Source organism: Pipistrellus kuhlii, unplaced genomic scaffold (genome assembly GCF_014108245.1).
Source record: "Pipistrellus kuhlii isolate mPipKuh1 unplaced genomic scaffold, mPipKuh1.p scaffold_m20_p_4, whole genome shotgun sequence".
Classification (NCBI taxonomy): Eukaryota; Metazoa; Chordata; class Mammalia; order Chiroptera; family Vespertilionidae; genus Pipistrellus; species Pipistrellus kuhlii.
Genome location: NW_023425540.1, coordinates 13132952 through 13147073, shown reverse-complemented (window position 1 = coordinate 13147073; position 14122 = coordinate 13132952). Strand labels below are relative to the sequence as shown.

General features: G+C 46.9%; 1 protein-coding gene across 8 annotated transcripts in view; it reads right to left on the bottom strand.

The window, feature by feature from the left end:
• Positions 1 to 14122, bottom strand: part of TRIO (trio Rho guanine nucleotide exchange factor) — a 284086-nt gene that overhangs the window by 137925 nt on the left and 132039 nt on the right. For 7 of the 8 annotated variants that reach the window (XM_036410831.2, XM_036410832.2, XM_036410835.2 and 4 more), the window contains exons 9-10: positions 7519 to 7749; positions 834 to 956 (exon numbers count right to left, since the gene is read on the bottom strand). In XM_036410831.2, the coding sequence (XP_036266724.1) occupies positions 834 to 956; positions 7519 to 7749 (354 nt within the window). The remainder of the gene's footprint in view (positions 1 to 833; positions 957 to 7518; positions 7750 to 14122) is intronic. The other variant, XM_045571514.1, reaches the window with a different exon arrangement.

Below are 14122 nucleotides of genomic sequence, written 5' to 3'. Positions count from 1 at the left end.
CTCATTTCTTCCCAACAGATTCATCTGGTGAGTTTTTATTTATCCCATTTTCTATCTTTCTTTCCCCTTTAAACTTATTTGGAAGTGATTTCTATTCCTGCATGTACAGTGGCCATTTGAAAATGCTAACACACACTCCTGGGTTTGCACATGCAAGAGAAACACTCTCTTGTGTCCTCAGAACGCCTTTCCCTCTCCTGTGTTGAAGTGGTTGGTGCTCCAGTTCCCTCTTAACGAAAGCTTGCAACTCCCCATCAAATCGCTGCCTTTCGTTTAAGTGGTCAATCCATTGAGATTTATAAACACATTTGCCAACATCTGTGTTCACCATCGAGCCCAGCCCTTTCTTCCTCTCTAGGAGCCTATTCTTCAGACAAGAGAGTTAACCTCAGAAACGTTAAGAGACTTTCCAAAGTCATACGGCGAGTGAGCACTGTGGCCCACCCTGAACTCCACAACTCCCGGGTGCTGGGCACACCACAGCCTCCCCCGCTGCTTCCTCAGCATGCACACTAAGGACTGGGAAAAGGACAACCTCTTTAAGGTTTCTTTCCACGAACATCATCACAGAAATACAAGGCCTATTACCCTCCGGGTATGAACTAAACTTTCACAAGCTAATCAACAGACACTGGCACAACACACGTGGCAGAAACATCCAAGATGTTTTTCTGTTTCAACAACATCACAGTTTTCAAAAGGGTCAACTGACTGCATCATCTCTTCTGAGTCACCTTCACACACACATGGCTCTCCTCAGCTGTGGTTAAAACCGAGATTCCAAACCAAGCACACAAGACTTATAGGAGAGAACAGGGAAAGCATTGTCTCACCTGTGCTACTTCTTCGAAATCTTCGTGCCGTTTCTGCAAAGCTCTGGCCCGATGAAGGGATTTCCCCACCCCTGTATGTTTGCTCAGAAATGCTTCCCCGTGGTTCTCGATCCAGTCCAGCACCTGCAATGAAAACAAGCCATAAAAAACGATGGTCTGCTTTGCTCAAGGCTTTGGGCTATCTACTGAAGATACATGCTGCTGTCAAAACCCCATTAAAAAAAGAAGAAGAAAAATGGAAGCAATTGTATACTTATCTAACACGCTTGAGAATTACATATTCTATCAGCTTTCCACCACAATTCTAATCAGCTCTTACTTTAAATATGTAAATCTATGTAGTAATGTTACAAGCAATGATGATTAATTTAAACCTCACCTCACTTCATGGCCAAGCCACCAAACCTCACGTCATTATCAAGCCACAGAGACTAAAGTCAAGCTTCACAGCGCAGGCAATTCAGGCTTAACTACAGTTAGTGTTTTCCTGTCTCGTCCTTAGAAGACTCGACACATTTCAGTAAAATCTAAGAAAACAAAGCCCTCGAACACCTCTGTCCTGGTCTCTGGAGGTCATTTCCTCTATAAACTAAGCTGAGAGGAAAGCTGAAGCGTCCGTGGATTCAATTCCTTAAGTTCTTGTTGCAATCCACTCCATTCCCCTTCAGAGGGAAAGCAGAGCATGCGCCCGATGTTTCCAGCTCACAGTGGGGACCGAGGAGCTCGCTGGCTCTCGGACTGGAGAAAAAGCTGACGATAACTCATGAACTATTTACACCACATTAGATGCACACATAGTCACTTTCTGATAGAGGGGGTAGCTAGCAAGAAACTCAGTCAGTGCTATCTTGGTCTAGAAACTAAAAACACTAACTAGAGGTGCCATCTAAATATTTAAATAGAGCTGTGGTTATGCAGCTAAAGTACTGAAGGCTGCCTTGAACTTGCATGTAAGTGACTATGGTAACTATGCATATGGATCAAAAGGGTTTGGGACTGAAGAACCACCTGGGCAGGCACAGCTAGAGCTGAGGGTCTGAGGGGGTCCTTTCTGCACAGGCTTAGCAGCATTTGAGTAAATAAAATGAATTGCGAAGGGGAATCAATCTCCGTGGGCCTCTACGAAGGCTCTTGTAGAATCACAGCTGCTGAGAGCAGTGTGTGGCCATGTGGGAGGGGAGGGAAGGAGCGGGCTATGGAGGCCGAGCTCTGCGGTGGGTGCTCGGGCCTAAGCTACACGTTTACCTTTGACTGTAGTTCATGTCTGAAACTTTCTGTCAGCACCACCACTCTGCCGGTCACCTGGGGGCACACTGCAGAGTCAGTCTCGTGGGGTCCATTTGTATTCTGTCTATCACCTCAGCCCTCCATCCCCCTAAAAGCTCTCTCATTTCCCCCCTTCACCTCCGGGCCTTGCACACAAACACAGGGTCTAGCCCTGCGCGTGTGGAAGGTTCCTGACAGGTTCTGAGCTGCAGCTTCCCTACTTGCTCGGGGGTGATAACCAGTGGCAAATGTCCCGTGATACTGAGGTGAGTGGCACATACACAGCACCTGGGCAGCCCCACCACAGATACAACCCGAGGCAGACGTCCACCTAACTGCAAGCACTGTGGGGCACAGCTAAAAGGTTCCATTGGTTTCTGACTGGTGCACTTAGTACATTTCTTTTTTTTGAGAGAGAGAGAGAGAGAGAGAGAAGCAGAGAGAGAGAGAGGAAGAGAGAGGGAGACAGGGAAGGAGAGAGAAGGCAGAGAGAGGGAGAGAGGGAGGGAGAGAGAGGTAGAGAGAGGGAGAGAGGAAGGGAGAGAGAGGCAGAGAGAGGGGGAGGCAGAGAGAGAGAGGGAGGCAGAGAGAGAGAGACAGACAGAGAGAGGGAGAAAGAGAGACACCTTTAGTATCAGTGCTGCCATTAGAAGGTGGTGCTACACTCACTGCTGGACTTTAAGGCAGAGATCAAGCTGCCAGACGTTTAGACCGCAGGCTCTCAGTACAGGTCTTTAAACCACGTACTTTAGAATGCACTCCTGAATTAATGTCCACCAAGACATCTCAGCCTCAAGGAATGGACCCCACCAATGGAATGTGCCTCTGGACATGAGGCCAACCCCTAGCAAAGACAGGGATCAAGCACTGTAAGATGACAAGAATTCAGGGCTATAGACCAGCGTTTTTCAACCGCTGTTCCGCGGGAGATGTTGCCTGGTGTGCCGTAGGTGCAGACAAGACAAGAATTTTATAATTTTTCACTATTTTGTTTACTTAATATTTCATAATAAAGTAATTATAAAATACTTTCTTTGTGTTTATTTGATTCCTATTCAAGAGAATTACTTTATATATAGTCAATATAGGCACAGAGTTAAATTTTTTAACATTTTCTAATGGTGGTGTGCCTCGTGATTTTTTTCATGAAACAAGTGTGCCTTTGCCCAAAAAAGGTTGAAAAACACTGCTATAGACTAGTAAGTAGCACCTATGCCTCAGTCCACCTGCCCATCAGGTCTTTGTGAAGGGCTGGGAGGCATTTTTACTGTAATTATGGTATATTCTGTATCTTCCTTAACTGCAAAAAAAATAAAAATAAAAAGATAAAAATAAAAAATGAAGCCATGGGTAAGTAGCAAACCTGATGATTAATGGTAGTTCAATACAAACCTGATATGTGGCACAATTTCAAAAGGTAAAAGGTGAACATTATTCTTGATAGAAAGGGCTGGGAAAGCGAAATGTATTATTTAAAAAAAATAATAATAATCACTTGGCCAGTGTGGTTCCACGGTTGAGTGTCAACCCATTAACTAAGAGGTCCCGGTTACACCCCTGGTCAGGCACAAGCCTGGATTTTAGGCTCAATCCCTGGTAGAGTGGGTGCAGGAGGCAGCTGACCAATGATTCTCTCTCATCAGTGTTTCTTTCTCTCCCTCTCCCTCTCTGAAATCAATAAAAAATATTTAGAAATAATAATAATAATAATTTTTTTAAGCCTAAGAAAGTGTTTCAGGGAAGCCTAAGTTGGAAATGAGAGCTATTATAAACCAACTGCTCAGGGTTATCATGGCATTTTTCTTTCATCAGTGGTTCCTTTTGACAAAACTGTAAATACCAGGTCAAATTATACTTCCGACAAACAGGAAAGCAATTCAAAGAAGAGTGTACAAAGTCCAAGCACTTGATTAAAAGGGTAGCAAACAAGTATGAAACCCAGCTCACGCTCAAAACCAAACTCCTTCCCAGACTTCCTAACATCTTTCACCAATCGGAGAAAATTTCCCAGATTGCCGCGGAATCCTGAATCAATAAACTGGCCCATGGAGCATTTCAAAGAATGCCTGTGGATTCTCTCCACGTAAGACAGACATATATTCGTAAACCAGAGGCCTTCATCAGCCTAGGCAGGCCGCCTTCCAACCTGAGCTGTGGAGGCGGCTGCCACGCCTGAGGCCCGCCAGGATTTGCTGCTTTGCTGCCAGACACAGGGAGAAGGCAAAGCCTCTTTGGGCAGCCTACCTGGTTCAGGGCAGAAAGCAAAGCTGGGGACCCCGCCTTGCTTCCGGGTCAGAGGATGTGGTAGAAGACCCCTCCGCTGTATGTCAGTGCCTCTAATGCACACAGTGACAGCAGGAAAGCGAGAGGCTCTCATGGACCTTATCAGGGGAAGGTCTCCCTTCCTGAGGGGCTTCCTCTGGGGAGAAGCCTGCACAGTGCAGGCCACCCCACCCCACCTGCTGGAGGGACCAGACCCCACCCACCCGGGGCAGGCGGGCTGGACTAGTGAGTAGGAAAACGGGTTTGGCAGCATCCTGCTTCCCAACAATCATCCCGTTTGAAGAGAACGACAAACTTACATTATCTTGTTCTGGTAAAATGAAGCCTGCTCTCAACAAAACAACACTGCTCAGCCGTAACCCAACCGTTCGCCAAGTCAACCAAACACCCAGCTGAGGGTTGCTCCAACATAGAGAGAGGGCAGTGGGAACGCATACTATTTGATCATCTGGAATATGGCACAAAGGGTACTATTTTGAAATTCACGACAAAGGTTAACCTCGATGAGTAGTTAGCGTAACTACTCACTCCCCCGACCCCGTCCTTTGATTTGGACAAATGCTAAGTGTTTATGTAAAGCAGCTTCACCGGCCCCCCACGCCACAGCAAGACTCCCTCTGAAATACCTTCCACCTAGAAATCACAGAACTGCCTCTGCTTGTTAGGAAAGAAAATTGACCACTAAACCAGTTACTCATGTTTTAAACATCAAATGCCCCCTGCCACGTTCCCTCCGGTCCCGTCCTGCCGGGGGAGGGGGATGCCGTTGACAACAGTCCGGTGTCTATTCTCCCAAGTATTTTTTTCACAGACACATAGTGACCCATTCGAAGGCTTGTTTTCATCAAAATGTCATCATTCCACACCTACGAGGGGGTGAGCTGCTTTTCTTTTCGTCTCAGCGGAGTTTACAGATGCTTCCTCCTCGTCCAAAACAAACAAACTCACAGCATCTCTAGTCCGCTTATTATGTGTCTGTGGGTTTTTATTGCCTTTGTCTTTATAAATGTGCCTTCTACTGACGTCTTTCTGAGGTACTACATTTTTTTCACTTATTCTCAGCTTACCTCTCCTACTCGGTGCTCAGTATGGCAAAACTTTCCAAGTGTCCTAATGTCCTGAGTTTCAGAAACAACAGTTTTGGTTCTGACATCCTATGCACTCCCTCAAAGTAAAAGACTGCTTCGTCTTATCAACTCCACTCCCGACTTCACAAGTCAAACCTACACAGCAATTTCCCTGTTGGCATGACAAGTCCAAACCTTTCCCGGACATTTAACGAACGGAACCTTTCGCTTCCAGAGCACTCACCTGCTTCTGATGGGACACTAGCAGGACCTGCAAGTGGTCCGTGTGCTGCAGAACTTTCTCTGGCCGACACCCCACCTAACCGACTGCTCGAGAAAAAAGCTAGCTGAAAGCGCCGGCCTTAAGCGTTGTTGCCATAATTGCCTTTCGAACATAAAAATTAATGTTTGCCTTTTTCAAATTCAAGCACCTTAAGTACTTGGCGCCAAATCAGAGGAGACTCCTCCCTACTCCCACGGCCTGCCTTTCCTCTGCCTTCCTGGGACCTAAACAGTCCGGTGGCTTATTCTTACGGGACTGGGGCCCCTAGGAGCCCCCGAGGTGGGAATGGGAGGGGCCTGCTGCTGCTTCAGACACACGTCCAGCAAGTGTGTGGGTCCGCGGGGGTGTAATGAACACTTGATCCAAAAGCCAGAGAGGTGGGCAGGAAAATCCTTTCATAATTACATTTAAACAATTTTTCCATTTCATTGTCCAACGTTTTTGGACAATTCAGAGCAACCAGCACTCCTGTTTTCAACCCCAGCATTTCAGTTTTCACAGGGACGCCCGCCCGCCGCTGGCTCCTCCCCTCACTCCTCGCAATTATCTCCCTGGACTAGCACTGTGTTGTAAGGAAGCATGACTCACATCGACCATGATTCCGGAGGCACTGTGCATGCGGGGACTCCAGAGAGCTCAGAGACCGTAAGCAGAAGCAAAGCACAGGGTGCGAAAAGTAAAAATCACAGCACCAAGAACTGTGAACTCACCCGGGTCCGGTCCCGTCGTGCGAGGAAGGGTGCCGAGTGCCGTGGAGAATCGGTGTTCAGAGAACACAGCGCGGTCTCCGCACTCTCAGCCCATGGGGAGGAAACCCACTCACCTCCAGGTGATCCGCAGGGAGAGTGAAATCTGAGCTCCTGCAAGTCTGAGCACAGCCGGCTCCCGGATGCCCAGGGGGAGCTGGTTGGGTCTATCACCCTGGCTTCCTGCCAACTCCCCTGGATGCCTGGGCTCCCCTGCACCCCCCAGAATTCCTCAGCCCTGCGTTGACACCTCATTCACACCCTCCATTTTAGAGCAAGGACACAAATAGTATGTTATTTATCACTAAAGCTGTCATATTTTATACACCCCCCCCATTGTTTTAATCCTCAAAACCCAGGTAGCAGGACAGCCTTCCTTATTCCATACTACGGAGATAAACAGTATAGGGACTGGGCTTACTCTTATTTTTGTAACAACATCAAAGGGGATATCAACTGCTTAGAAATGAAGAGTCACAAACGTCCACTTTTCATTCATGAGGCGGCCACTGATTAAGCACCTACCGTGCCCCACGGGCCAGTCACAAACGTCCACTTTTCATTCATGAGGCGGCCACTGATTAAGCACCTACCGTGCCCCACGGGCCAGTCACAAACGTCCACTTTTCATTCATGAGGCGGCCACTGATTAAGCACCTACCGTGCCCCACGGGCCACCGGGCGGGAAAGAAGTGTGCCTAGCTGAGAGCTGAAGCAGAGGAAGAGCAGAGAAACCTCACACTGTCACGACACCTGGTGTGAGCACCTAGCGTTGTTCTCACAAATAACTAACTGTGAATGGCCTGTCTCAAGAACAAAACAAAACTCCAGAGTCTCCATGAAGGCCCGGCCTCTCACATGCTCCACGCACACGTGGGGAGTTAGCAGCTGAAAACAGGAGCTGCGTGTGTGTTTGGTTTTCTCCCGTCGTTATCTCCTACTCACTCCATCAGCACAGAGCCCAGTACCAGTACCCACACCCCTAATTCTCGGTTCAGCACGATCAGCCCCTTCGAGGGGGCAAGCCGAGCGCGACTCACCTGCTGGACGTCCTGCTGGAAGACGCACAGCTGCAGCCGCTGGTGGAGCCGCACCTTGCGGTGCTGCCAGATGTTCTCCAGCTGCCGCTGGTGGTGCAGCACCTCGTGGATGACATCGAGCACGTGGTGCACGGCCTTGGAGTAGTTGGCGGAGGCCGTCAGGGAATCGGAGCTGCCGGGAGTCAGCGGCCGCTGGAGCTTGTCGAGCAGCGACTTCCCGTCCTGGCTCACCTGCCCGAAACAGACAGCGATGAGCCCCGGGGACGGGCGGGGTGTGCGGTTTGCCCCGGCCGCACTGCAGGCCGGCCTCGATGCGGGTGTGCACACACCGTTGCGTACACACGCTCCCACACAAACGTGAGCCACAGTGTTATTCAAAGGCATATCTCATAATGAACAAACTGAAATGAGAACAACCCCATCAGCTATCAATGACACTGCAAAACCAAATGTGGCAAATCGCCGAGTGAAAAGAGCACCTGCTCAGAAAACATTGCAGACGCTGTTCTTTGTGAACACACGCAGTATTCTGCCTTGTGACGTAAGTCAACAGATATAAAATCGCATTGCTGGAATATCCTCAAATTAACATTTAAACGTAGTAATTATTAGAGAGAAAAACAATCACAATCGAGAAAATGTTAATGTTGAATCTTGAAACCTGTTTTTTTTTTAAATCAATAATTTGACACTAAGCAAGGAATATGTACATAAACTTTCTAAAATAGTTGGATAGCAATTTTACTTCACGAAATAAAGAGAAATGTTAAAAATGCCATTTAACCTGGTTCATTGACTTTAAAAAGTGATGTTAATTAAAATGTCACCAGCTTTGCACAGTGAACTACGGAAATACAATGAAATGAAAAGCATTCAGACTAACCGAAGAAGTAAGAAAAGACGAGGGCAGAATATGAAAAGGAAAGTATGATGTGTTTTTTCATTTTTAAGTGAGTCTCAAGGCTGAGGACTGATTAAGCCAAGCCAGATGTCATAGAAGAAAAACATGCCCGATCAGACAGCAAAAGGACTCGTAGAACAGCAGCTGTGTGACTCAGGGGGCTTCTTAAGTCAGGCTTCCTCTCGGAGCCCTTGCAGCTCAGACACCTCTGAATTTTGGGTCTCTGTGCGGGGAGGGCAGCAGAGCCTGGCTACAGCACAGCAGGGGGCAAGAGCAAGCCCTCAGGCAGTGGAGGGGTGGATGAACGGGACAGGCTAATACAGGGAGCCTCTAGCAACCCCATCCTGCAGGCAAGTGGATTTTCTAATCTCTTCTTTTAATCTTAAAAAATGGTAAATCATGTTGGAATGTAACTTTTTCCCCCTCATACCAGATTTTGAGGTCTTCGTTGGAAGTGCTGACTGTGGCTTATGAAGGCTGCCCATCATAGATTAAAATGGATCTAATACATCAAGATGGCAACTCTTAAGCAAAAACAAGCCACGCTGAGGTAACCAAAGAAAACAGGTAGGAAAAGAATCAACTGAACCACTAATAGGGTCAGGCATGTGCAAAAGCAAAACAGTGAAAATGTGCATCTTCCAAAGCAGGGACAGCAAGGGTCATTTCAACATAAAGTGTCCTGCTTTTAGTAATTACCTGAGCTAGGTGCTATCCTATATATTAAAAGTCTAATATGCAAATTGTCCCCTCGACCGGGAGTTCGAGCAGGAGTTTGACCACTCGCTATGACGTGAGCTGACCACCAGGGGGCGGCATTGAACATGGTGGGCATAGGTGATGTGGTCCTGGCAGTAGGAGGCAGTGGAGATGCTGCCGGCCCCGATGGGCTCTGATGAGAGCAGGACCATGGCAGGATGGTGGAGGTGAGTGGGTGACATCAGGCCAAGGTGGGTGCCAGCGGGTCTCGATCACCCCACAGAAAGCAACCAGCAGTGGCAGTGGGGGGCCACTCCCAGCTCCCGGGTGCTAAGGGAGCCAGGCGGGGGCCCAGTGACTCCAGTGGAAGGGGACTCACAAGAGCCTGGAGGTCCAGGTGCTCCCAGGGCCCAGAGGTCAGCTGGGACCTGCCCTTCCATGCCAGATGCTCCTGCTTTGATCACACCTGTGCACAAATTTCGTACACCAGGCTTCTGGTTTAACATATAAACATGAAGTTACATCTTTTCTTTGTCTTGCCTACTCTAACATTCCCTTATTTTTCTGGGAATGCAATTACCATGTGAATCAAAGCAAGGCGGTGCTTGCTTTTCTTTGGAACTTTACAAGAGCTGCTTACTATTTCAAAATATCAGCAGTGTAACAGTAGTCTCAGTATCTGAGTCACCAAACCTAACTCATGATGAGTCTGCATCTGCAGTTGCCATATTCATGATGGCTTTATATTTATGGCCAGAGCATGAATATCTCATTTTTCTCTCTTTTATTATTTCATGTACTTTGGCATTTATAGACTGAAACACATTTTATTACACATCACCTTTCTTTTGTCTCTAATTTATACTATAGCATGTATGTAACTTATATATGTGAACATACGTAAACTTTGTAAAAGCTAGATTACTAGCCATACACTTATTTCAGCAGGCATCATAATCTTTTTGTTAAACATGCTTTGGTGAACATGTCAGATGGACATCGATCAGAAGGTGTGGCAGAAACTGACAGCTGGCTCCTCAAAGTCACTTCCTCCATAGCCAAACCCCTACTCAGGTATAGCAACGCCCCAGCTATAAACTTTGTTTCCCAGCCTGGATTACAGAAGTGGCCAGTGTACAGAAGTAAGCATGCTGAATGGGACTCCCAGAAAAATGCTGAATAGGAGGCTAAGCATGCTCATTCCACTTCTTGATTCTCCCCGATGCCAAGAACTTGGTGGAGATGCCTGGAGCTTCAGCAGCTATTCAGGACCTTGAGGTAACCTTAAGGATGACAGCAAACTTGTTAAAAGAGCAAAACAAAAAGATAAACGGGTCCTGAGAGCCTCTTACTAATAGCCCTGTAATGCCAACCTTGGGACTTCTGCATAGGCAGAAGGCAAACCTCTATCTTATGTCATTGCTTTGGATCTTAAACCAGCAGTACAAGATGCCCTTACCAAGTCTCCAAAGATATCCATATGACACCATTAATATTCTACCAATGAGAGGGAAAGAGTAATCTGAGCAAGAATATTCCAATGACTGCGGTTGTGAGGGTTCTTTGTAACAGCTCAAGAACAGACACTATTACTGGATTGAAAAAACCAGGCTTCTCATGGAGGAGGGGTGGTGAGGAATGGCCGAGTGTGAAACATACAAACACCTAAACATAAGACAACTCAGTAAGCAAAGCTTTGCCTTCTGGGAATTCTGAAGCAGGGGTTAAAGTGTCTCTTGGTGCCACTGCTGGCTGTCACTCAGTGGCAGAGATGACAGCAGAAGTAGCAGGAAAGACTCTGGGCAACAAAACACAGCTGCATGCACTAGGACCAGACAGCCTGCAACGCCGAAGGCACGCTCAGGTACCGCATTTCCCCCAAAACCTTTCAGAAGCAATCTTGTTTTATTCCATAGATTTGTCGACTTAAAGGGTTTTCTTCAAGCACATAAAGGATTTCATATATTTAGCAAAATATCTTTGTTTTTGTAAGAACAATAGTAGTATGTAGGGGGGAAATGCTAGAATTTTATGAAGACTAATGTCCTATTTTATAGAAAGAGATTTTAAATGGTACAGAATAACCAGAAAATTATTGAAAGAAGAGATTGAAAAGTATATAGAAGCCAAAATATTCATATACAATTCAAGTACTAAAACAAATAACACATCTAAGTTTGTGGTATGTGATACAGTTTTGATTTCTTAACTATAGAACCAGAAGAATTAATTAGCTTAAGTTATACCTTTTGTCTAAAAATGAGTTTCCAGCCTTTAGGCAGTCAAACCCTATCCCCCAAAGGAACAGTGGCTGCAAAAAAGAAAATCAATCTTTATTATCAAAAAGCAGCACTCAATCTTCCATAATTTTTTAGCAGATCAAAGTGGCTCATTGTTTGAGGTTCTGCTCTGTGTTGAACACAGTGCTTGGGGCCTGAATGGCCACAGAAGTTACATTTTACAAAGATTAACATTTTATAAAGATACTAGAGGCCTGGTGAACAGGCAGCTGATCAATGATCCTTCCTCATCATTGATGTTTCTATCCCTCCCTCTCTCTCTCTCTCTTCCTCTCCGGAATCAATAAAAATATATACATATTTTAAAAGCATAGTACAAATTGGAGAAAAATAACAGGCCTTTTAATGTGAGTTGTAATTGAAGGGGTTCAGAACAGGTCTCCCCGGGATGTGCCATTTGGCACGTGAATTATTTTGAGCTGAAGACAATTGAGACCCTGAAGGCTCACAAGAAATTTCTGGCCCCACCCCACAGCTGCCCTGGTCACCCTCAACTGCACCCCCACACACACCAGCCTGGTCTCCCCTAACTACCCCTCCTGCCAGCCTGGTCACCCCAACTATCCCCTGCTGGCCTGGTTGCCCCTAACTACCCCTTCCTGCCAGCCTGGTCACCCCCAACTCTCCCCCACTGCCAACCTGGTTGCTCCCAACTGAACCACCCTGCCAATCTGGTCTTCCCACACAGCCTGCTGTTCAGTCGTTTGGTCGTCCCTCACTAACCCCCATGCTGGCTGGTCGCCCCACTTAGCCTGCTTGTTCAGTTGTTTGGTCATCCCTCACTAACCCCCCTTGCCAGCTTGGTCATAGGCAGCCATCTTGTGAGGGCATGAGGATCAATTTGCATATTACTCCTTTATTATATGGGATGAATTAATATGCTCAAATACCTAATTGACTTAAGAAAATGGAAGTACTAACTAAAGTGAAGGGATTAAAGTTTACTATATCAAGGTATGTTTGTTCCTTATATTTAAGTGGAAACTTAACTGTTTAAAACATAGAACAAAAGTCTGGTTATTGAATATTTACTTTTAATCACAACCGTACCTAACATTTCTTGCTTGAATTTCTGTATGTCACCCTAAAAACAGTCACCAAACCTCACAGAGACTTCCTATCCTTACTTCTGGTCCTTGGATCAATACATTTCCCATTAAGTCAGACTGGAGCTAAGACTCTCTGGGAGGAATATTCTTCACTTGCACAAAGTAAGAATGTTGCTCTGAGCTAAGAGAACAGTACTTGCAGATTATTGCTTAAGTTTGCAAAACACCACCCAAAGACCAACTATGACCTATGATGGGTCAGTCAGGTCCAAATGTGGTGTTCTAGATCTAAAAGTGTAGGAAATGGCATGGCCAGTGTGGCTCAGTGGTTGAGCATCAACCTATGAACCAGGAGGTCAGGGTTCGATTCCTGATCATGGCACAAGCCCAGGTTGTGGACTCAATCCCCAGGAGGGGTGTGCAGGAAGTAGCCAATCAATGATTCTCTCTCTCATCGCTGACGTTTCTCTCTCTCTCTCTCTCTCTCTCTCTCTCTCTCTCTCTCTCTCTCTCTCTCTCTTTCTCTCCCCCCCCTCCCTTTCCCTTCCTCTTTCTGAAATAAATTTAAAAATATATACATTTAAAAGTGTAGCAAATATTCTTCCACAGATATAACCCAGATAGGCAAAATACACAAATCACATAAAGGCATGGTTGGAAATAATAACTGGACAAAGCCTGTCATAAAGAAACAGCGGTCCTTCAAAACGTTCATGAGATGAATCGCACCATGTGCGTTGGCCAAACCAGCACCACCTGTTTTGATTCTCTTGCAGGGCTGGCTCGCTGTGGCCTGCGGAGCACAGACCTCCGTGCTAAGCCTGGAAATGCTTTCACAGCCACCACTAACCTTTCAATCTCTTATGTAAATATTCTTCAAAAACGGTTTTAGCAGAGCAGCGAAGAGTGATGAGGATGCCGGCGTGTGACTCTCAGGCTTACTTTGCAGCTAAGAGTGGCACTCCTCAGCCAAACAGGGGCACACGTTGCCTTTGGGTAAGGAGGTCAAACCCGTCGTAACAGGGCTACAGGAAGAAGCTCCTACCACTAGCACAGGCCAGTTACCTTCCGGAAGGTCTCCTGTGCCAGGTCTTTTCCCAGCCCTGGGAAGGCTGTCTGAGGGAGGGAAGGCAGCCTGCTCCCCTTCAGAGCTCTCGGCCTTCCTCTGAGACGGTTCTTTCCCTGGTGAGTTCTTACACATCAGCGTGTGGAGGGCTGTCCTATTACTTTTACATTATTAGTTTCTCACTCAAAACCAGGCCGATCTAACTGTGTTTGACTCTGACACCTCTACCTGAGATTAGCAGAAAGGAAAAACTAAAACAAGACCGAGACCAGAAACTGCTGGCGTAGACCAGTCAGTAAGTCAGATTCACGCAGAGAACACGTGTGTTCTGTAGATGCCGCGTGGGCTTGACCCTTTCCGCTCCTGCATTTCAAGCCCTTGCACGCTGACGTGGGGGAAGGAGGGAGACTGCTGCGCGGCCCGCTGGCTCAGATGCGCTGCCCAGCGTTGACGGCAGCACCCGCACACCTCCAGCGATGCCGCAATGCTTAATAAGGCTCAGAACCAACAGCCTCCTGGCGTTCCTCTGGAGCAGGGCAGACGAGCTTCCACACACCGCGGACACGTGATCCCGGCAGGGGTACTAGCC